The sequence below is a fragment of the Bacillus rossius genome, chromosome 1 (assembly GCF_032445375.1).
Source record: "Bacillus rossius redtenbacheri isolate Brsri chromosome 1, Brsri_v3, whole genome shotgun sequence".
NCBI classification, from domain to species: domain Eukaryota; kingdom Metazoa; phylum Arthropoda; class Insecta; order Phasmatodea; family Bacillidae; genus Bacillus; species Bacillus rossius.
This window is the reverse complement of record NC_086330.1, coordinates 206,627,006-206,653,041: the sequence shown is the minus strand read 5'-3', so window position 1 is coordinate 206,653,041 and position 26,036 is coordinate 206,627,006. Positions and strand designations below refer to the sequence as shown.

Sequence of the window (26,036 nt, the reverse complement as noted above, 5' to 3'; positions counted from 1 at the left end):
GTTCTTATTTTTTGAAATTACGTTTAAAGATAAATTTAGTCGTTTGGAAGACATCTTATGAAGAAAAAATCATAAATTGCAGTGAGCTGATACTGTAGGCCTACTACAAACGCATTTAATCACGATAAAGTTAACAACGGCACGTTTGAAACTCCGGCCAACTCAATGATATCATAGCGACTGAAGTGCCAAGGAGTTGGACGAAAAGGGGTAGGAGAAAATGCTGTGTCGTTGCGGGAAGTAGATAACACTTCTACGTGCGAGATATGTGGATGGCAGAGCGGGCGGGCTGGTAGTATTGCATCACCGCGCGGAGAGCAGCGGAGAGCAGGAAGCGTCCCTCATGATGTATGATAAGATAAGGCGGTGAACGTGTAGCTTACGCTACATAGTATAAATTAACTACCGCAGGAAACAAAGAATTATATACGGTGTTTTGGTTAAAATAAAGATTTACGGTCATTGTAAACGAAGTTATTGTGAATCGGCGACAACTTAAATTGAAACATGAGTACTCAAACATTAGCGACGTTAATCCGAAACGACGTAAATCGGTACGACGTAAATAGAGGACTTACTGTAATTTTTGATAATTTTTGTATTTTTTGAAGATTTGTTATATAGTATAGGAATGTATACGTAAAATTTCTAGCATCAAATTTTTAAGATGAATTACAAGGTTTTTAAAGATAAAGAAAACTGTACACATAAATTTTTAAGATAAATAACTATATGTTAATGTGAATGTTTTTCTGTTTTGAAAAAATAACTATGATAATATATCTATAAATTCTTTTGAGTAGACAGATACTAAATTCTATTTAAAGAAATGCTTTACATTGTGAGAATTTCATTGCACTTGGGTAATGTTTTGTTTGGTTAATGCTGTGTCATGGGAAGAGGTTAACGGAAATTTATTGAGTTGTGTTTTCGGGAAAATGATAAAATTTTTAAATGGTTTAATGTTTTAAATTAAAGTGCCACACATTTGTAATGGTAACTGCAGATAGCCACAAGGCACACCATGGCATACCTTGCCAAACTGTCTCCTGGCTGCCTCGAAGCCTTGCATCTGTAACCTCTTCTTGCTAAGGTCCAGAGGATACACGATCGTCTTGGCACACAGGCCGGCCGCAGAGCCACACACCAACGACCCCGCCACCGTCATGTCAGTTGCGGCAGTCGCTGGCACCGATGCCTCTGAAAGACATGGAACCCCCCTGACCTGTACCTCGACAACTTTCCTTTCTTGACAGTGACCAATCTTTAATCCTGCATGTTCTGCATCACAGCAGTGTTGAATTAGTCATTTTGCCGGATTATCAAAGGTCAATATATTTTTAATGGGAATTGTACTAAATAAAAATTAATACAGTACAATGATATTTAAAACAAGTTGCGATAAGCTGCTATATGGCAAAAATAATGTATGAATATAACTGTTTGAAAAATAATCTATGCAATCACATTGCATGCAACCACAAACACCACCAAAATGATCAGAATGCAAGTGGCTCCATCTGTGTCTGATTACAATGTGTACAACTGAAGAATGCTGTATTAAACAGTGTCAAATGCATTCTGTATTTTTGAGACTGAAATATATTTTAAGACAGAATGAAACAGTGCAATCTGCTGACAGATGGACTAGAAACAATCTAGTAATGCTTGAAATGCACAAATGGCATGTCAATTATCTGTATAAATATCTAACCACATAAGCTTATCATTTTTCAGCCTGTAAACAAGAAAGGGACCACACTTTGTTTTCCTGAAATGTTGTTTCTGTTTTGTAAAAGGAGAGAAAGCCTCCTGTAATCCTGTGGGTTGTCTTTTATGAATGTTTCATACAGGTACAGCTGTCACTTTATCAAGTGCTTCAGCAAACTTCAAGAAACCAACAACTAAATAATATTGCATTATAAGTAAAACAAACACAGGTTCATTAAGCATCAGACTAACTTATCATATAGGGTTTGTCCGTAAAGTAATGAGACTAGGTCTGGTAAAAATAATTTACTGATCTGATCGGTACATATTGTTAAAATTCTTCAAAATAGTCTCCTTGGACGTCGATACAACGTTGCCAAAGTAATTCCCATGCTACAAAGGCTCCCTGGAAGTCAGCTGCCGTAACCTCTTTCAGAGACTCTGTGACAGCTTGTTGGATGGTGGGACCATCTTTGAAACAGTGACCTTTCATGATTCTCTTAAGCTTTGGGAACAGGAAGAAGTCTGGCGGGCTCACATCCGGGTTGTACGGTGGCTGCGACAAGGTTGCAACCCCTATCTGAGCCAGGTAGGCGCTCACAACTAAGGCAGTGGGCTGCAGCGTTGTCGTGGTGGAGCTTCGAACAATCTGCCATCTCCGGTTGTTTCCGTTTGACGACTCTGTGCGGGCGCGCAAGGACTTCTTTGTAGAAAACGGCGTTGACGGTTTGTCCCAAAGGGTAAAAATTATTTGTGGACCATCCCAAACTTGTCAAAGAAGACAACGAACATTGTCTTTACCTTGGACTTAGACATTCTTGCTTTCTTGGGGTGTGGGGAATTTCAGGTGTGCCACTCGAACTTTGGCTCTTGGTTTCGGGATCGTACTGGTACACCAATGATTCTCCTGCTATTATGTTGTCTAGAAAGTCTTGTTCACTGCTCCTAACTGCTCCAACATCTCACAGGAATCATCAACTCGTCGCTGTTTGTTTTTGACTCAAAACTTTTGGCACCAATAATGCACAAACTTTCCGCATGTTCAAATTTTCAGAAATAATTTTGTGAACAGTTGTTTTGCACATATTTATGTCTTTGGCGATTAATCTTGTATTCAAACTACAATCTAAGTCCAGGAGATTTTTTGCCTTGGCCACATTTTCATCAAAACCACTCGTTGAAACGCGACCAGATTGCTCCATGTCTGCAACTGTCTCCCGTCCATTCCTGAATCACCAGAAAACCTGGGCCCTTGACAGGGTGTCATCTTTGTAGGCCTCCTTAACCAAAGCAAGCATCTTGGAAGCGGTTTTACCCAGGCAAAAGCAAAATTTTATCGCACAGTGGTGCTCCAGCGAACACACCATTTTGGACGTTTTCTGCAGTGACAAAAACTCAAATACAGCTTGTGCCCCACGCGTGATCATCACTGCATCAAGAGCTCGGATGTGACTGCCACCAGGTCCAATGCTTAGTTTAGACCACCCACCACAAATCCCCCTGCCGGGGACCGCCCTCCAGGCGACTGTAGCTCCATGAAGAGGCCAGTCTCATACTTTACGAACAAACCCTATTTACAAACAATTATTTTGTTATTTTTTTAAGTATTTAGCTGTCAAAATTGGAATGTTGGCTGAAGCACAAACCATAAAGTACGCACATTACTAATTAAAAATCTCAACTAATGAAAAACAGCAGTCAACATATTTTTAACAAGTATGCAGATGCCCACTATGGCATCTTGCTATTAAAGCATGCTGCTTTCACTTGTCTTCCCCCCATGCCAGGCCGTTAGTCTTGCACATTGAGTTGTTTATTTACTGTTTATCAGAACACAACTACAAGCTTAGAAGATAACTCAAATTGGTCTGTTAAGCCTGGAATGCTACACGATATTGTAATTATGTTAGCACTCATTTGTTTTTGTATCTGCACATCTAAGATGATATTTTATCCAGAATAACATTAAATATTGAAATATTACAGTTTAATTTATTTAAAAACATCAAATTTTTTATGTAAACAGTACCAAAAACCTAATGGAATTAGGAAATTAGGAAAATAAAGGAAATTTCCTGATGCGGAAATTAATTAATACTTCAAAATCATTTAAACTTTATTTACAACTATTAAGGTTTTTTTGATGAGGCAATTTAACATTAAAACATACTTTTCTGCTTCCAAGTAAAGGCTTTGTAATTAATTACTGATTCTAAATGTTTGGCATCTCTAGTCACATAATTTATCAAAACTACAGATTATCAGATAAGTAGATAACATTTTCATTTGATTATCCTTGCTAACAGACTTCAGCTTTGAACATATGAGAGTTAAATTTTGATATACATACTTTGAGTACTACAGTAGTTACCAGTACATAGGACAAAAATTCTAAGCAAGCTTTAATATCGGGAATCTTCTAATCGTATGGCAAGCATGACAGGTAGTCCACAGAGATTGTTGCTTGGAGACTGCAAGATCTGTGGTACTTACGCTGCTGTTGCCTGAATGATGAGAAAGAGCTACAAAATTTTCTTAATATTAAGTTGCACATTTAGTGACTTTTTTACTCAGAAAACAGGCTGAACTCTACAGGGAATAAGATACTCCATCTGGTGAAACTAACTATATTACAATAGGCACCTTCATTTGTAATTTGTAATTTTGAAAAAAGGTTTCTTAAACTTTATTCTTATTTTTTTTATTATTATTTAAAGATACTAAGGTCTAAAAGAGGAGAGTGACTAACAATCTATGGAGTCTTAGATTTAAGTACATGATGTGTGTTTTAACAATGAATCAAATAGCTTGAAACTGTTTTTCATTGACACTTTAAACAACCACCTTATGTTGGTGGTCTATAGTACATATAGTACTTTCTTTATTATATTTCCTCTATCTTACTATGCAGTCAGATTAAAAAGCGAGGTAGTTTATAACTGCATTGTCAAGTTACACGCACTAAACCTTCCCGTCAGGTTAAAATGGGCATAAGAACATCTCACGCTGTCTATCCTCCCTCCTCATCCATCATGAGAGTCAAGACTTGGACATGCTTTTGTTTTGCTCAGTTTCTTTACTCTCACATAATTTCCTCAAAGAATGTCACAAAATTAGAGACTGCATGTGGGTAAAAAAGATTGTGCTACTTACATGCCCAATACATAAGAGACCTCATATCTTAGACCACTCAAAAAGTTTTAAGCACCTGGATTTCAGCAGAAGCATGACCAGCAGTTTACTGTGAACAGTGTATCAAAGTGCACACTAAACTAAAAAAACCTAAGCAAAATAAAGCCAGAAATATGGAAATCATACAATCATACTTGCACAAGAACTAAGTGGTGCAAAACATTTCTTGAGTACCCTGTTTTATCGCATAATTGTCACACGCACAAAATTGTTGCACTTATATTTTAGGGCGTCAAAATTTGGATAAAAAAAAACTCTCGTGTAAATGTCGCATGATGTTTTTAGTCCCATTATCAGATTCCGAGCGCTTTGTGTAAGTAATTTTTCTCTATAAAAGATGTATTTTAAAGCAGAAATCTTATATTTATTCAGACATTTCCACTTACCTACTTATTTAATTAACGGAAATACGAAGTTGTCTGATGTGTAAATTTTTTTAAAATACTTTTTAAACATTATAACCTTTATCCGTTCATCTGTGTTGCCGCGGTGTACCGCTTATAAAAATGTAGCCAGCGCTAGTTGGCATCATTCATGTTTGGTAATGTTGCTTCCCGTATAGAGCGTGCACACGTAGTCGAATATCAAAATTGATATCTCGCTGATTGCATGCAAAGTGTGCTCTCAGTCGAGTGCCGAGTTAACTACATTTGATAGCCCGCACTCTTTCGTGGTAAGTGTGTACTATGACGATAGTTACACGTTAGTTCACATCACAGATTCAAGTGGCTTGCATTCGGGTCACAGATTTTGTTTTTCTATTTAAAATTGAAAAAAGGTTTTTGTTGCATGACTTATTAATTTAAATTGTTTGGCATGCTCTTGTATACTCCAGTTTTTTTTTAAATAAACGTACTTTCCATGAATGGGTTTTGTTTTTATGAATAACTTAACGTAACAAAAAAAAATTTCTTTCGCATAAATGACGCACCCCTACTTTTCAAACTTTTTAGTATAAAATGTTTGACGATACATAACACAATAAACATAAACCTAATATACAACACAATATACTAACACACCACAAATTAATGATCACAGATAAACATGGATCTTACCATAATTAATTTTGATCATATTCCAATTAATAAAAAAAATATCTAAATACAGTAAACTCTCAATTATCCGTGTTAATTGGGACCTTCCGATGCCCGGATAATTGAATGCCCATAAAAAAACCCGGATAATCAAATAATCCGTTTCACCACTTAAAAATGGTGTATTTACTGGCAAAAGAGTGTCTCTTCAGTAGAATTCTATGAGTACAAGCAAAGCCTTTGTATACAGTGTCCCAGCTTATTGGACCTTAAACAATACTGGCACTGTGTTGCCGCCATCATTCTCCTGTCCCCTTCATTGCTACGGGAGGGAGAGCAGCGGCAGTCTCAACTCAGCATCTCCCTACACCCTTTTAACGACCTATTATCCGGGGGTCACTACAAAATAAGTGTCTGAACCACAGCACAATATTATACACCTTTTTTTCCCCCTTCCAGCTATTGCATTATATTTTTCTACCTCGCGCGGCAAGATATTGTTTCTTGTTAACTCCGCCTATTAAAATTAGGATGCACTTTAGTCATAACTACGAGTATGGGATACTATGAGACCTTCGAAGTTACGAGAGTTTTGAAATGAACCGTCAGTTTGACTACATAAATAGTAATCCTAAACTAATCTGGTTATTACGAGTGCTTTCTTGTTGGCTCTTTCGTAAGAAAGTGTGATTTAAATGGCTTTGTTGGAAGGAAACAAGTTCACGCAGTAAACAAAGGCTGCGAAGCGAGAGAGGGCCGTGGCTATGCTGGCGCCGGGGCTGTCGAGAAAGAATGAAGGCTGTTGTTGGGTGGGGGTGTGGGGGGAGGAAGGGGTGTCTGGTGGCGAACAACATGCTCCCTTTCTCTCTCTGTCTCTCTCTCTCTCTCTATCTCGCTCGGTGGTTTCAAGAAGCTCTCCCCCTCCCATTGTGTTACTGGCTGCTTTATTAATGTCTCGCACGGTTTGGATTCCAATTTCATATTCCTGTGCTAATTTCGCGGCAGTTTCTCCTTTTTTTAACCTGTCCACAACTTCTAACTTCTCTGCTATTGTCAGCATTTTACGTTTCCTTTTACCAGACATGATTACAAAAACAAATGTGCCTGGGAGAACTGATGTAAATAACTGCATGAAAAATGCCTCTTCCAGCCTTCAGGAGTGTGGGAAGGTTAAAGAGGTAGAGGGACCTTTCTTTTTTTTTAGTGTGGCGGGGCGCTGTGAAAAGAACGCTTGAAAAGAAAATGAAAAAAAGGAAGGGGTGGGAGTTGAGCTGGAAACAGCAGTCAAGGCATTCCTTTTTGGTTTAAAGTGTGACAAATTGACGGGTGAAGGTGGGGGGGAACGGAGGTCTGAAGGGTCAGGTAAATAGCTTTCTGACACAGCAATAATAAAAAAAAAAAAGCGCAGCGCAGTCACGGCGTAGCTACACCTGTCATTTTTTTTACAACTTCATAAAAAAATCAAGCACGGATAACCCGAAAAGCAGATAATACAGGCCCGGATAATCGAGAGTTTACTGTACTAGCTTGATGAAGCTATAGGATGGACACATATGTAAGCAAATGTCCAATTAACTTCAACTAGGTATTAGGTAAGAAGGCACCAAAAATCTCAAGTAGATTTTATGACTGTTAAATTTTCAGGGTTATAGTAAAGTTTTAAATCAGTTTTTTATATGCATGTATAAACTACAGTCGGTAACACCTAGGAATTGCCATCTCCACCTGGGATATATATCTACCTTTTATACAAGGCAAACAAATATCAATTTTTGAACGATGAGGGCCAAACTAATAATTTTTTGTAATTAAGTTTGTTGAATTATATTATGATGGGAGAATAGATAATATCATACTATTAAAACTCACCCAACATTCAATATGGATTATCAGAAGCACAATAGTCAATCTTGAGCACAGATTTTAAAACTTTAGAAATACTATCATACATTTCATTTGACATTATATAAATATCACCAAAACATAGACACTTTCTCAAATTCTCTTGTTAGAATATAGCTACATGTCACACATAACGCAGCTAATATACTCAAATTTGCAGATATAACATATGCTAGACTTCCTTTTTGTCTACCAGTCTCAATTATTCTTTTTTTTTTTGTGTTATTTTCAAATTAAGCTCCTTAACAATGCTAAACAACTTTAGCTTGCATTAAAAATAAGTGCCATTAAAGGTCACTCCCAGAACAAGGTGCCAATAAGACCTATCAAAATACTTACAAAATCATACAGAACTGTACATGAAAGGGTTAATTTAGCTTGCAGAATTCATATAGTTCTTAAGCCATAGAATAATATAGTTTACAATATAAATATAGTCAATAAATGCTGGGTTGAATGACTAGGAACAATGCAAAGAGCATGTATACATAGAGTATGCTGGCGAAAATATCGGAATGCTGACTTCTCAGTTTGTGACCAATGGACCATAAAATGCATTTACAATAAAACAAAGTTTTCAGCATATGCCGTGCGATAGGTTATCGTACAGAGGCATTCCACATTCCATTATTAATCACGTAACTTTTACCTTATGCTGAACACTTTGTCTGAAGCAGGTTGGTAGCATTGTAACTGATGGTCAAAAACAAAAGCTGTTCATTGCTAATGTTTATTGATGTCACTTCACGTTCATATTTGTTTGATACAGTTCAGCAAGACAAAAGTTTTCTGCCAAAAAACTAGCGTGTTCTCTTACAACACAATTTTTACATCATGAGGTTATGTGCACATATATCAGCTAACAGTAAGTATGATTGTTTACGGGTAGCAAAGTGTTGGCATGGTAATGTATCAACTCCATAGACATGACACCATTACTTATAACTTTATAGTAGCTGTACGAGACTGTGCTGCACAGCTGCACACCCAGGTTGATCCACGCCTGAAGTTGTTTCCTCGAGCAACCCGAGCCGTACATGTGGTGTCAGGTGCCTGATGTGGGTCGGCTGTTTCAGCCGTGATGAGTCGTAGCTGCAGGATGTGGACAAGGAACGTCCAGCACTCTAGCAGCACAGCAGAGACTATGTCCACTGTGTTCCGCTGCATTGTCTGTCACAGATGATGCGATGGCAGTCATCATGTACTTGTGCAGTTAGTATGTGTTCTAGTGTTCATGTACAAGTCTCCTTTATATAATTGGTATATAACCACTTTCATCATGACTGTTACGTCGCACTTACAGGTGTGTAGTGTCGAGTAATACTTTCACTAGTTTGTCCTATGTGCCATACCATACACACTTGTTACGGATAGATTTGCATTTGGCCCCCGCCCACAGGGCTATACAATTGGGATATGACTGATATTCACAATGTGCGTATATGTTCCTTGCATATATACATCACATTGTTATGTATCCAGATCCGTAGACAAATTTTATAATAAAATGATAAATACAAATTTAAGAATTATTAGTATGTTTACACTATGTATGAAAGCTAATATTTGAATTACCATTATTGTATCACTACAATATATAATTTATAGGATCTACCCTGTACCAGACTGAGTTTTGATCAAGTACACGGATTAGGTCGGACACATAACACTCAAGTGTTCTTAAATATAATGAATGTTTAGTTAAGATGTCTATGTTTAATTATGACACCAAACAATTTTTTATTATTATTTCCTTTAAGGTTAAAATTTATTTTAATTCCTCGGCTATAGTTTAATCTCAGGGTAGCATGTCTTGAGTTCTTTCTAACGAGACTGCTGGAGGCCGAAAATGACTTGATTTCTTTCAACAGAAAACATATTATCCAGAAAATATTTGATTCATTTTAAATTATATTTAATTGTCAGCTTTTCTTGTTAAAAATATCACCGATTTCACTTTAGACTGTTACTTATATGTATATAATTATTGAATCTTGTAGAACCCGAAAAGACATGTAATAAAGTACACATACCACATCAGCAGGATGAACTTACAATACGAACATTGTTTCTTGAATGAACAGATAGGATTAGTAATATTATTTTCAATCTTCTCGGCATTAATTACATACATTTTCCTTTTTAGCGTCCTTAGCAACCACCTTATTTTTCATAAAACAAGCCTTTCCAAAGAATAATGTACACATAGACATGGTTGTCTTTGACCGCAGCCATGGAGTAACAAAAATAATTAAATGAATTACATGCACAATTTGTAAGATAACTATGCACCGTAACGGTACATAATTGCCGCTTCTGATAATGACACAAAACAGACTATGTCAGCACACAGTAATTCGACTATGGAGTTTTTGTGTTCATTAACAATCTCTAGAATCACATTAACCGTGTACACTCAACTGTATTACTAAATAAAAAACATACTATCGCTTGGGCGATCAACACACACTGTAACATAAACATTCACAACAATGGGTGATGTCTGTCCGAAGCAATGTTGCATCTCGTTGCACGAAGACGTACTGCATTATACAGCAGAATCTGACTCCACCCTCTGCATATCCTGCGTTGATGTTCAATGACGACGACACAAACAAGCAGACATCACGGTGCACTCTTACCTCCATGTTGAAAACAACAGTGTACCTGGGTAGAGGCAATGGTACAGGTCGATTGGCAGTGTCCTGACAGTGGACACCACTCAAGCAGCTTCCTGGGTTGACAGGCAGTCACTAGTCGTCAGCCTCGGGGCTATGATAGTGATTCTGGTCCATGCGTCGCTGCTGCCGATGACAGGCGCCTCTCCCAGGCGACAGCGCCATCACCGCGACGAAGCACGTGGCAGCGATCCGTGCCGCTTCCGCCACTTGGACTCACAACCATCCGCTGATCGTCGTTCAGATACCCATTATACAAGTCTCTTAAATGGTTTTTGGGTTTAATGGTAGGTGTCCCAGCACTTACATACCGTATTCACTCGCGTAATGTCCGCCCTCGCATAATGTCCGCACCCTTTATTTATATATCCTTAAAAGAAAAAATTTAAAATTCGCATAATGTCCGCACCAGTCATCTACGGCGGGCAACACAACTTTGGCCACCCCTAAAGGACGCAGTAGAATGGAAAGTTGACGGCTCTGTAAACAAAGCCGTGACCTTGAGCTGTCCTTTCTCTCCTGTCCTGAAAGGGTGGGAAAATTTGTTGAACCGAACAAAGCACGGTAACGGTAAACAAAGCTGACCAATACGCACGCAAGTTCAAGGCATGAGTTTCGCGTCAAGTACAGAATGGGTAAATATAAATCCTTCACTGCGCGGTTTAAATTAAGAGTTGTTCGTTATGCTGAAGAGCATGGGTACAGGGCTGCTGAAAGGGAGTTTGAAGTGCACGAAAAAAGTGTTCGTCAGTGGCGGAAAATAAAAGAACAGTGGCAGTCAACAAATGCAACACGGCGTGGATCAGTCTTGTTTTCTGTTGAGGTAAGACACGCAGCGCAGCGTAAAAGAAACGTCAACTTTAATTAGTGTGTACCCTGCTTTACGTGTCAGGACAGAACAGAACCCCTCTTTGTTTACATTTGGTTGGAATCCCTCCCTTGGCCATTCTCACGCTCTAAATGTTTCCTTCCTCTTCCTCCTTCTCTACGTCACGAAGGCCATCAGTTTGCCGTGAGGGGGGGCGGGGGGGAGTACAGTGCGCAGCAGATGTGGAACTGGTGAGTCACTGCGCTGTTGTCAGCTCGCTGGTTCCCTACGCGCCGCACGTAAGGATATGGTACGGCTAAAATATTGCAGCTGTGCCGTTAATAGCCGTTTTAATCCATCACATATTAATCACATTAATAAGGCACACGTAACCACACTTATTTCAGTGTAGCGCGTAATTTTTTTGTAATGTTCCGGCGGGTGCGAGACAGTTACCGGTGGCAATTACAGCAAAATAAACATTGTCTAAGCCGGGTTGTTTGCAAGCGATCCCGCAGCAATATTCTTTTAAAATACCTAGCTAGTGAAATCCAAATTGATTTTAGATACGTTTTGTGCCTTTTTAGTAATAATTAAGACACAAAATTTTGTATTTTTGTATTTTTCCTCGCATAATGTCCGCACCCCATTTTTTTGGCAAAAAATGTGGTCAAATTACTGCGGACATTACGCGAGTGATTACGGTATAACTATCACACACTTTGAAACATAGCGTGTCCCAATTTCGAAATTAAATGTGTCTACTTGCACTATTCCTTGAGCAAGTCTTACACCTACACAAAGCTTCTTTTCTTGAAGTTGTCTGGTACAGAATAGATCTTTTATTTTTTTTTAACTAAATTAAATACACTTAATAATATTTAACACTAACGTTGTGTTAGATTAACATAATAACCTAGAGTCAATTTTTTAATTAGCTTGTAAGCTGAGGAAAAAAATATGTAAACAGTGTATAGCGATGCGTTGCGTTGACAAGGCGAATAAACGCTTTTCGGAGGCGTTGTAAATACCGTACACCTTTCGTGTGCTTCTTAAGATAATTAAAATTTTAAAATTTTTCAATCCAATCGAAAAAGTGTCAACTACGAGTGAGGATACATATATTTTCTTATTTCACTGGATACCAACTGAATCATCATCAAACAAGGTAATTACTCATTCTTGACAGTGTATTTGCAACTGTGTAGTCTCTTCCTTTATTTTGCAGATAATACTGATTTAGAGCCTGATAGTTACGATGTTGTTCTAAAGTACGCTTTTCGTCAGATCACAAAATGTAACAGGCGTTATTGAAATATACATTTGAGTAGAATCAGCTATCATCATATGATAAAATCTCGTCAAATTAAATAATACTGGCTCTCGTGCTTGAGTAGTGTACTAGTTGATACCGAATAGTTTCTGTATATCTTGACCTGACGTGTTAATGCCAAACTCATGGTTTGAACACAAATCACAGTAAATAGAATCTATGCTTTAAGTCCTCGGACTTCGCCGAACTGTGACATAATATTCCGTACGCAGGCGGTATCACACCTCACCTATACGTCAGACATCGACTGGAAAATACTTCAGCCGACACAAAAAAAAACACAGTCAGTCAATTCCAGCGACTCGTCGGCACTTATAACTACTGTACCATACTGTTATACACGATGCAGCTGAATTTTCTCTCTACTCTGGAGAACTATGTAGATAATTAAATTTCATTTAACTGACCATACTCAATTGTTTACTTTCATAACAGATTACATTAGCATTGTGTTGACATCAATTTATCTAACTATCGGAGGCTTATATTCGCGTAATTGAGCAATATTGTATCTACCAATTACACGCTTAGTATCTACCTCAGCTAGCGTATAGCAATTTTCATTGATGACTTCAGTAATCACATATGGTCCAGTGAATAGTAAGAATAACTTGCTGGTTACATTATACCATATCTTGCTAATATTGGACGTCTTACGAAGAACTAGCGATCCAATTTCGAAGCTACTTCTCTTAGATGCTGGCTTTCTTCGGCATCTTGTTGCTGCGGCAGACAGTAGTTTAGAATGTACTAGCTGATGGACATCTTCGCTCGTAGGTAGGTCTTCTCTTGATGATTTCTCGTCTAGTCCAGGAAGGTAACGCGGGTCTATCGCATCGGAACGGTTCAGACAAAGGATTTCAAATGGAGTTAACCTCTTTCCAAGTACTAGGGTCTCGGTGCGGGGCGATATTACCTTGACCCGTTCTAGTTTAACATCTGGTCACCTTCCTCTCTTCCGTCGGTTACTGTAGATGTAGCAGCTCCTGACGGCATCCATATGCCTGCTTTGTTGGCATTATTTACAGCTGTTTGGAAATTTGGAGCTGTAGGGTTCAATGGCTCGTTCCTAGAAAAATAGCCATGTTGTGGTTGTGGTGATAATGTTGAAGTGAACGGTGGAGGAAATGTAGAAATGATTTGTTTACTGTTCGAGGCGTACCCTGCTGTTCTGGGGCTGAGACGATCTCCTCGTACAGTAATAGACTGGGATAATGGCTGTTGATCTTCCGTGCAGTGTCTCGATGCTTGCTGGTATTCTTTTGTCTCGTGCGCCTTGCGTGAATCTTCATATTCATCATCGGAATAAGCTCGCCGTTTCTCGTACATGGATTCCCTGGAAGGCTGTTGTTCTGGTGTTAGTGATCTTTGTCGGTTGTCGCTCCTGCTGTACCTATTCTGATGGTAATCCTCTTCATGATCATTACTGTACCACTTGTTGCGAGACCAACATGTTTTCCCTTTGTCTGCAGCCTTTCGCTGGTGCTGGTTTGATTGTTGATAATTTCCCTTGAAATTGTTTCGGTGCCTTGGTCGTTCTTCCTGGTACTGCCAGCGTACGTAGTTTATCGCGGCTTTTCGTTCATCCTTAGGTCGATTATCTCTATTATGCCAATAGTTATGAACGGGGGTATTTTTTGAATGTTGAACAATGTCGTGGACAGGATTATCGCGAGGTGTTTGTGTGCGATTCATTTTCTCGAGTTTATCAAAATTTAGTAGTTGTTCTCGGAAATCATTTATTTCTCTGTATGTCCTACCAGTCAATTGCAATTGATATTTTATCGGTAATTGCGTCAGTATGGTGGCGATGAATTCGTCATCCGTCATCTGCAAATCCAAATAACGAGTGCGTTCAAACATGCTGGATACATGAGCTTCTAGCGACATTCCTCGCTTATGATCATACCGCTCAGTATGTAGTTGCGCACGCAAATTTCCCTGGATCCTTAAGCTCCAGTATTGCTGTTTAAACGATTCTCTGAAATGTTAGTATAACGTGATCGTAGTGTTGACCATCTCCCACCAATAAAATGCGTGACTTTTTAAAGCAGTGTTTAGGCATTTTAATTTTTCTGTGTCCTGTAGTCCAAACGTTTGGGCGTATTCCTCAAACTTATTAAGGAATCTGATAGGATTTTCGGATGTTTTTCCGGAAAATGTCGGCATTGCCTCAGACCAATGGCGTGCCGGGTGATGCATAAGCGTGGCAGGGTCCATGTTTGGGGTACTGACGGTATTACTCAACAATGCCTGTCCTGAAATATGATCATTTACCGCTGTTTCAGGAATGTAATCGACTCTAGGTGCCTGAATAGGTGTAGTATTATTTAGTGTTGGTAGGGAAGGTGACATATCACAGCTTATTTTGCTTAACCGCCGCTCCAGCTCCTTAACCTGGTTTCGTAACAGTTCAGTGTGACTACTTACTGTTTCGGTAGCTACCTGGATGCAGTTAGTTCCTAGAGCATCTACTCTGCTGTGAAAAGTAGTAGTAGACTCTTCCACCTGCTCTAACCTCAAATTCAGCTGTTCTGCCTGCTTGTGTATTTCAGACCTCAGTAACATATGGTTGTGCGTGCACTGGTTCTGAATTTCTTGTTGTTTCTCCTGAGCAGCAGTTAATAAAGACGTGGTCTTCGTTTCTAAAATATCAAGTCGCGACTGTCCTTGTGATACTCGTTCATTGAGATGTTCAATAGCAGAATTCTGTTCTGCTATTTGTGCCCCTAACCTGTCCTGTAATTCTCCAATATCCCTCTGTACGTTACGTAGACCATACTGAAAATCAGCACGTAGGCTAGACTGACCACTGCTCACCTTAACCTCTAAACCATTTATATCAGATCGTACGCTGTTCAAACCAGACTCTAGGCTAGATTGAAAATCTGACTTAAAACTAGCCAACACTTGTTGTAATATTTCCACGGTAATTACTGGTGTACGTGTGTACTCACTATTTGCAGTAATAGATCTGCCAACATCTACATTAATTTCTGTATCTTCACCTTGAAATTGGTCATATAATGTAGGGTGTTGAGTGTTAACTATATCATTGTTTTCTAACAATGCATCTGGCTGTACAAAAGCGTGAGATAAGTTTGGTTCGTCTAACAACGGCCGCTCCACCTCCTCGTTTTCTCCTTGTCGTGTTATCAATGCACTGTCAATGTCATCATTAACATTATCTACTATACTTGGGTTATCCGAATTTGCAGTCAGATTTTCGCTACTTGATGATTGCTTTTCTACATTTAATTCGTTATCAGGATGCATTTCAGAGAGATTTCGCAGACAATATCCGGCGGTAGTTTGTCTAGACATGGTAAATTTAGTGGGTTATACCACACAAAAGAATAATAACTATCAACCAAATCAAATCACTTTCTGGCTTAATATCGAGCCCCACGTTGAGTTGACAAATTTTTATGTGCGTATATATTCCTTGCGTATATACATCACATTGTTATGTATCCAGATCCGTAGACAAATTTTATAATAAAATGATAAATACAAATTTAAGAATTATTAGTATGTTTACACTATGTATGAAAGCTAATACTTGAATTACCATTATTGTATCACTACAATATATAATTTATAGGATCTACCCTGTACCAGACTGAGTTTTGATCAAGTACACGGATTAGGTCGGACACATAACACTCAAGTGTTCTTAAATATAATGAATGTTTAGTTAAGATGTCTATGTTTAATTATGACACCAAACAATTTTTTATTATTATTTCCTTTAAGGTTAAAATTTATTTTAATTCCTCGGCTATAGTTTAATCTCAGGGTAGCATTTCTTGAGTTCTTTCTAACGAGACTGCTGGAGGCCGAAAATGACTTGATTTCTTTCAACAGAAAACATATTATCCAGAAAATATTTGATTCATTTTAAATTATATTTAATTGTCAGCTTTTCTTGTTAAAAATATCACCGATTTCACTTTAGACTGTTACTTATATGTATATAATTATTGAATCTTGTAGAACCCGAAAAGACATGTAATAAAGTACACATACCACATCAGCAGGATGAACTTACAATACGAACATTGTTTCTTGAATGAACAGATAGGATTAGTAATATTATTTTCAATCTTCTCGGCATTAATTACATACATTTTCCTTTTTAGCGTCCTTAGCAACCACCTTATTTTTCATAAAACAAGCCTTTCCAAAGAATAATGTACACATAGACATGGTTGTCTTTGACCGCAGCCATGGAGTAACAAAAATAATTAAATGAATTACATGCACAATTTGTAAGATAACTATGCACCGTAACGGTACAACAAATTTGGAGACTTAAAGATTCGTCGTGCACGAATATACATATTTGACTTGAAGACGTGTGTGGTACGTCCCATTAAGGTGCAATGAATAGGCCTACGTTCCCCTCGTTATATGACTTTCATTTAGGAATCCGGAAACAGACAATGTGATAGCTAAGCTCTGATGATAATGGATTTTGCCTTTATTTGAGCTGGCGTGTAGCAACTTGTACGTTTACGCAGTGGCTCGTCTCGCATGCACGGACGCTTTTGACCTACTTGCATTGTGGTATAGGACAGGAAATCAGCTGATCGTTTGTGACTCAGAAAAACGTATACGTTAAAAAACTATAGACTCTATTACGTAAAATATGTAATTCATTAATAAGACGCATGTTTTCAATGATTGTATCAATAAGTTCTGCTTCTGAAAGGACTTATGTATTTTATCTATGCTTGTAACTAGGTCTTTTGGTATAAAATTTTTGATACTCATTTATATTATTAGTTACGTTTATAATTTATAATCTCTGTAAAGATATTTTTTATGTTATATATTATCAATATTTATTATTAGCTTCTATATGTGGCGTACTGTTAATTACCATATGTTGTAACATGTTGAAGTATTATCTAGTAAACCTCTATATTTGCTATAATTTCTATTGCGTAGTTAGTTATCCAAGACTAGCCCTTAATGCTTTTACTTGCCTTTTATGTTTACGCTCGGCGACAGCGGGTCACATCATAAACATTAATGTTAACATCTTATCTTCAATAACATTATTACTAGTATGTAAACAGTTGTAAACCATAATACATTTTCATAAATGATTATATTACAATTCTAACTTGTTAATTGTTACATTAATAACTGTAACTTTGTTTGTTTACATCTTGACTGATGCTATCAACAAGGTCCATAAAACAAACATATGTTTTTTTCTTTGTTAAAATTATCCATATCTACAAAATAATTTTCAATGAGCTTATGCGATAGGTGTTATTTCATTTAGCTCTAACGAATTTTAATACAGTCTGTACTATAAACAATAACAATACTGTGTACTTAGCCATCTTTGCTATATTACACAATTTATATCCATCATCTTACCCAATTTCCTCTTTGTACTTTATATCAGTAACAGTAAAACATTATCATTACATATCATGAATACCTAAGATGAAATTATTTACAAATAATAATACATATATTAATCATAAAAACTAATGATATATTTACAAAGCAACTCATCACTGAAGTTAACACTATATATATATATATATATATATATATATATATATATATATATATATATATATATATATATACACACACACACACACACATACATACATACATACATACACACACACACACACACACACACAACAATCTTTATGACATAACATCTCCACGAGACAGTCATATTAATTAACATATGAATAAATATTAATTTCTGAATTCATTATTATTTATATGATTATATCTCTTTTTTTTTACATTTTCTTTGACTAGATTGGTAACATTTTTTGTCAATAATTGACAACATAGATACATACATGTCTATCCGATTAGGTACATATGACAAGCATCATAACTGATTGTGCTGCTTCCAACTAGCATCTTTGTATTTGATGGTGAAAAAAATTAACATATTTGTGTAACTTGCACAGAAAATATTATTTTCTCAGTTATAAATTTTTAAATTAAAAAGCATTATTTTATATTGGTAAATAAATAGTGTTAATTGAGCACAAGTGTGAAAGTAAAGCACATTTGAGTGTGTTGAGGTATTGAGATACCACAATTTATTGAGAGCATGGTTTTATATATTTCTAGAGGAACTTGAAGACAGTACAATGTAAAGTGGTTTTCCAACAAATATCTCTGAGGTATGTCATATGGAAAACAAGGTTAATATCTCTAGTATTACAGGTAATCAGTAGGGCTTATTTGATTGTTTTGCCATGTTATTCACTGTGTTTTCCAATTTTGACACACAATAGTAATGTAGTTACATAACTCACACAGCCTCATGTACATACTAATATATTGCCACAGTAAACAAAATTCATAAAATTCAGTGGTACCATTAAAAATAACACACCATTGGTTTTAAATCCAAATTACATAGAATACATACTTAGCGTAATAACATTGTCTTTGATGATAACACCCAATAAAGTAAGTTGCTACAAAGTGTACATAAGGTAATACTGCAAATAATTCTATTGGACAACACCTATGAACAAAATCATTATAGCTTAGTGTAACAAAACACTAATGCACACTGACACACATAAGTGAGAATCATCCATTACACAGAAACAATCAGCAGATACATTAATTCAACTGACTAAACACTTATATTTTAGGTAAATGTTATTAAAACAATCCATGGCAAACAGTTGAAATTTATTAATTTTTTATATTATTGATTTTTTCATACCACTGTATTTTCTTTGTTGTAGCGTTTGCATCCAGCAATAGAAGATAACTCTAGGGGTGTGCAGGAAAGGAAATTGAGTTTCGGGAAACATTTTTGAGGTAAAATCAGATTTAACTCGGGAAATCGGGAAAATACATTACAAGCATAGAGCATGAGAACAAACAATTTTTGTAATATTTTTACCATAACAACATTATGCTATAACAAAAATACCACACTGGTGAGTCACAAATTTCATGAACTAAACCTAAAGAAAATAAACAATATACAAGGCATTCTTTGCACTTATGAGTTTCATAATCTTTCAAGGAAATGTTTGTGACCTCTTTGGAAGACAAGCTTTTAATATAATGTTCTGTTTTCATGCAAGAAAACAGGTTCTTCCTTATGTTGGGTGGCTAAAGATTCTCACTTTGAAGATATTATATTTCCAGCGGATGAGAAACCCGTTTCACAGGCAGTTTCGGTTGCTGGTATTCCCAGATATGCCAATGATAACTTGCATAAATTTGGCAGTATGATGTAATTTTATTCCCACCACTTCAGTGGGTCTCCAATTCTCTCCAGTAGCGGCATATCTAAATATTTTGTCACCTCTGTGTTTTGATTAGCACCTAAGAGAGACTTTGCAGCTAAATTATCAAATTCATGTCACACAGAGTGCCTAGAGTCATTAGCTGATTCAGTTTTTTTGAGTCCAAAGGTGCCCACAGTAAGAATTTAACCCCTTAATGTTTCTGAGAGATGTACCAAGTTGTTTACAAATTATGATTAAGTTTATGTGTTAAAATTAAACAAGCTCTTTACCTGATTCAGTATCTTCTTTTAGAAAACTGTCAAGATTTTGCTGTAAAGTGTTAACAGCAAGTTGTTTTTCATCTGCAGACTCAACAGCCTTGAAGCGTGGGTCTAACAACATTGCTGTAAAATATGGCTCTTACCTTTAATATAAAGGAAAGCGTGCCTTCAGTCCAAAATGTAAATGCCTGTAAAATGTGACAACCGACCCAACTTCACTAGAATGAGTTTCAGTGAAGTTATTCAAAAATGTATCAATTGAAAACAAAATTGGAATAACCATTGAAGTTGTAGGCATCCTTTCTCCCGAAAGTTCATTTTTGGCTTCATGCAGTGGTTTAAGAATTTTTACATAACCTTCAACAAGTTGCCACTCACTCAAACTAAGATTGTCAACATTTATATCTGCCAGATGTCTCGTGATAATAAGTTAGTTTATAAGTAGCCTGTAAAGCATGAGGTAGTCCGAATCCCATCTAGTCACACAGTCTTGAATTAATTCTAAACTGTCTATTCCCATTTCTTTTTGAATTTTGTGAAATGCAGAAGTTGCTGATGCGCTGTGCTTGTAATGACCTATAATGCTACAAGCCTTTTTTTTTATCATACCTCCAATTCCTTCGTGAGATTTTTTAGCATCACTAAGAGTAAGCTGTAAGTTATGAGCAAAACACTGCAAAACATGTCAGAGGTGCTTTGTAAAGACTAGACCACAGCTCGATGTTTCTCGCATTGTCAGTAATAATGAACAGTGGAATACATGTCCTAATGTTATTTATGATGTTCCACTTATTTAAATTTCAGTAATTTTGTAGCCTATTGCTAATGTTGTGTGGCTCTCTGAAAAACTAACACAGCTGAGAAAGTATTTTATAAGAGCGAAGTTGTTGAATAAATGATAAGTTAATGCCAAGAAAGCATCCTCACTGCCTGATGTCCATAAGTCACAAGATAATGACCGACTGAACATTTGCAATGGTTGAGAATGTTCCTCAGAGGTTCTTGTTTCACAGAAGCATATAGGTTTGGCATTTCATTCCTAGAGAATGTGGTTCTGGATGGTACTGTGTACAACAGTTGAGCTGACTGCAAAAGTTTCTGTAAATGTTTATTTTCTACTACACTGTACGACAGCACAGATTCAGCCAACCATTCAGCAATGTTTCTTGTCATGAGTTTTCCCATCGGATGATGAGAAAACCAATGGTTGGTATCTTCAATACATCTTTGTTTTGATGGGCCTGGTGGTGAAGCATCTGTATTTACGGGCAGTGGCCATAACAGTTCCTGCTGCATCTCATATTCTTTCTTCACAGTTGGGTGTTGCATCAAATGCCTAGCTTGTTATAAGACTTTTATTTCATGTCTTGCAATTGGCACTTAGTTTATCGTTGCTTCTTGCAAAGTAGTTCTAGATACGTGACTTTTCGTCAGCCACGTTAAACATTGACTAAACAAATAAAACCACAACATGGAACGTGGCCTACTGCCGCACAAGCAGAGGTAAAGTTTACTCTGATGAAATCAACACTGTTTACCTGTGGGTGGGTGACTGTTGGCACCACTGCAGGTATCAAAACATAGTGGATGTGCAATGTTTACACCTGTGGTTGGTAAACAATGTTTACTTCATAATTGGATTGGGCACTTGCAAATTAGTGCGCTGAGGGGGGACACAAATTTGGTGTTGACTGACTGGCCTTGAGTGGGGTTGGTTCACACACCAGTTAACCCAGATGATGGCTGAGTTACAGCGGTGGTGTTATAAAGGGGAGACAGAGAGGCTAAATGGGGAGTTACTCGAGTGTCGTGGGGACCTTTTGGATTGTGAAGATTAGATACTAAAAAGAAAAAAAGGTTATATGATGTATGCCCTTTCACTGGTGGAGGGAGCGTGTACCGATTTTCAAAAATGTAAAAATAAAATAGTCACAAAGAAATACATGGGCGCGTCAGATAATAATGTATGCGCCCCATGGGTTTCTGATAACGGAGGAATATTAATCTGCCGGTTTGCATGGTGGGGGTGACTGTACGAAGGGGTTGAAAATGGGGAAAAAAAAAAATTATTCGAGTGCGTCAGATATTCAGAAGGGATGTTAAGTAAAAAAATATATATATATATATATATATATATATATATATATATATATATATATATATATATATATATATACACACACATACATACATACATACAGAAGGTTCAGCTTGATGTCCTTATCGTGCTGACCCATAATCTGACAGTTGTGTGGAGGAATTTCCTTAGTCTGATGGTTAAAAAAAAATTCTATTTTTTTATTACTGAATGTAAATACAATCAACAGAGAATAATGCATAATATAATGTATAGAAGAAAATTATGTCATGGGAAAAAAAAACATGAAAATATTTTTTTAGTCTTTCTTATCAGTGTAATCATCTTAATATTGGAAATACGGTTTGGTTTGGTCATTTTCATTTAAATCTTGAGTATCTGCAACAAGAAATGGTTATGATACTTAACAATCTTATATATTTTATGATATTATGACAGTATTGAAAAAAAAACCTGAATCTGGAGCATCTCCTAGCATATCAGGTGTTATAGACTACATCTTCATACGCTTCTGGTAGTTGATTACCAATGAACCAAGTCATCTCCAATTATCCATCCACATTTGTCCAACCGAAATCTGTTGGAGACATATCAGTTAGAGATAGAGAAAGAGTGAGAGGAGAAGAGAGGCACGGAGTGGGAACTACATAGTTCTCAGCAGCTGCAAGCACCAGACTTTGTTGGTGATTTTAACTGCTTCGACTTGTGGAAATTGGCAGATTATATTTTTTCCATGATCCTTAAATTATTTCCTTCAAAATTAAAATAAAAAATTTAACTGTCCTCAAGAATGTCCAGGTGACTTTTTTTTGCAACTTTGTGACTCTTATTTCCTTATGTCACGCACAAATTGTCAGATTATTGAAATGCACACTTTTCTGCATGTAATTAAGTCACCTTGCCTTAGTCTGACATGCTCGAGGTTTTTCTACGAAATCAATTTTTTTACTACTCTGATTGGCTGCCCCCGACGTGCTACCCTATACAAAGGGTTCATGTATGGTGGGGGTTCTTAACAAGGTGCAAGATTTCCCCCCTTATATTATTCTGCCACGTTCGAGAAAATCCCAAAATCCCCCGTTTGGGCTCCCCTACTATTAGTCTAGGGCAGTGGCAACGTCCAAGGTCTGGCAGTTTGTTGCTGGTGAATGACACACACAATCGGTACTCGGCACGGCCCGGCTCGACCTAGCAGACAGGCAGGCGCACGGATGGCGGCAAAGTACCAGCAGTAATCACATTCATGAGCGGGTATGTCAGGCATCCAGTTGTCGTGGCATCGAACTGCACCGTGTCACACAATTCAGGGAGTTAAGGCGAGGTAAAGACAGCTAGTATTGTTCCGCTTGGCATTTCTGTGTTCCCAAATTGCGACATGCACGAGGCATTACATCTCGTTAAGATAACATTCAGTCCCATAGGCAGGCATCGGTTTCTCGGATGCAACATGCATCACATCAAACGAACACATGGCTACTCGTCTTGTCCGAGTTGGCATCTTGATTAGGATGTCAGGCGATTCCACACGACTGTCCAGTAGGGGCGGTATCGGCGTCGCGCCCATCTGACTGCTGTGGATGGGCATCGGAATTAGTTCAACAAGCTGTGCTGCAATCCAAGCAGGCACAGGGGACTGAATCTATTTAGCAGGGTTGCATAGTGGCGCTGGCCATCGCATCGTACAACGGCATATTTGCAACGTCTAGCTTGGACAGCGGTGATACAATAGTGTAGGACAGCCACAAAAAAACAACTAAGCAGGGTGGTGACGACAATATGACGCGAAGCGTCGATAACAAGTCTGCGATGACTCGTGTGGCAGAGACATGGCTGGTTTTTGTATTGTTGCAGCGTCAGGATGTTGTCATGTGGCGGCAAGATCATTTTGGCATCAGGAGGTGATTTTGACATGAGGGGAATTATGGATGGTCCTGCAGATTGCGGCAGGACGGTTGGTGTCGTGTCGCTTGGTCAGCTTCGACGATTCGGGTTCAGTCACTTCTGCGCAAGTGACATTGGGTGAAAGAACCGCAGCCTTGCGGGTGATGATTTTATAGGGTTTATGACTGGAGACGTCAAGTCAAGTGGTATCTGGATTGGCGATCACAGAGGACAGACATAAGTTGTCGGAACGTGCGGCTGAAGGATTTGTGCAAGTGACGGTTTCAGGACTAGCAGTGGCGGAATTGGTATGGTGGGTGTTGACGGAAATGTTGGCATAATTATGGCAAGCACCCGTGATGTTATCTGCGAGATGGCTGCATACTGGATTAGGTGATTTAGCTGGGGGCACACAATGGGTACATGAGAGAAAAATACTTCCGTAGAATCACTGTTCGTGTTCATCAATGCAGCCACGATGCCACAGGTCTTCACATTTACAGCAGCAGTAACCGTCACCCAGTCTCATCTGGGCCACACCCTTCCTGTATCACAAAATGTTATACTTTATTCATATTTAGAGCACCAACCGTATTTGTAGTCCACTGCAATTCTACTGTCTGTGTCCAACCATGGCCGAGGAAAGTAGTAACCCACATTCTCGTCTTCGTACATCTTCACGCATGTATTCATACTACTTCACAAACAGTTTTGCACAGAAACCGTTCTCATTTATTACTCAAGATTCGCCCACACTAATCATGGCTAATCACAGTTGTTACTTCAAGTCTGTTGTGCGGCCACATCATTAGAAATTCCAGAGGGTCACGAGATGGTCACATGATCAGTAGCAACGGACCACCATTAGGCACAACACAAACAATGGATGCTCTGTTCTGCATGCTCCTGGCAGCAACCGCTTATCTCTCACACTTGCACAGGTCCATTTAATTATGGCCGCTTTTTGGTCATGACCCACGCTCTGGTAGACAATATGGTCAGGTTTTGCTTAATGAAGTTAGTGAGATTAATACGCGCCACTGTACTTAATAAACGCATACCTTGGTGGCAACTTTTTTTCTGGGCATGACTTGTATCCCCCTAGCGCAACTACCCTGATGTTCCTGCACCTGGCCTGCTTTCAGCTTGCAGGCATTATATAGATGTAAATTAAATGGGCTCTTGGTGTCCTACACACCGGTTGCACAGTAAGTCGTGAAAATGTGGAAGAGTGTGGAACGAAAAAGAAGATATTAGGTACTGAGTTTTATTAAGTGCCACTGTGCTACATGCATCTCATATACTTAATTAATAAAAAGGTAAAACTGTTAAAATATGTAACTCCACATCATGTTTATATGATATCTAGAGCCAGGTGGTATGATCAAGACCTCACGTGAGAGACCCAACTCACATAAGGTGTCAATGCAATATGAATACAGAGAGTGATTACCACAGACCACTGGACAGCGCGTTTGACGCCAAGTTGAAATGACCTATGGGCAGGGCCTGAAATTTTTCGCGATCGCGAATTTCACAAAAATTCGCGCGAATTTCGCATGAAAACGCGAAAAGTAAGTACATTCGCGAAAACCACAACATTTCTATATTACACTGCGAATATATCCCCGAAAAGTACCATTACAGTAGAATCCTGCCGATGTGACCCCACTCTGATGCGTCCATTCTGTTTATACAACCGTTTTTGAGAAACCGTGAAAAATTTGAGCAGAGAAAGTCGACAATTTGAGTAAAATTGGCTGAAAAACAAGTCTGTTACACTTTGTTGGGCGCTATGTGTTCACGTTTATCTTGGTGAGAGCTGTACTGTAAGCAGGCAGGCATAAAAAAGAAGGCTAAAAATAG

General features: G+C 37.9%; 1 protein-coding gene across 8 annotated transcripts in view; it reads right to left on the bottom strand.

Annotated features, from left to right (window-relative positions):
- LOC134527255 (mitochondrial thiamine pyrophosphate carrier-like) overlaps window positions 1–26,036 on the bottom strand; it is a 192,606-nt gene that overhangs the window by 18,090 nt on the left and 148,480 nt on the right. For all 8 annotated transcript variants that reach the window (XM_063359774.1, XM_063359769.1, XM_063359771.1 and 5 more), the window contains one exon: window positions 1,034–1,200. In XM_063359774.1, the coding sequence (XP_063215844.1) occupies window positions 1,034–1,200 (167 nt within the window). The remainder of the gene's footprint in view (window positions 1–1,033; window positions 1,201–26,036) is intronic.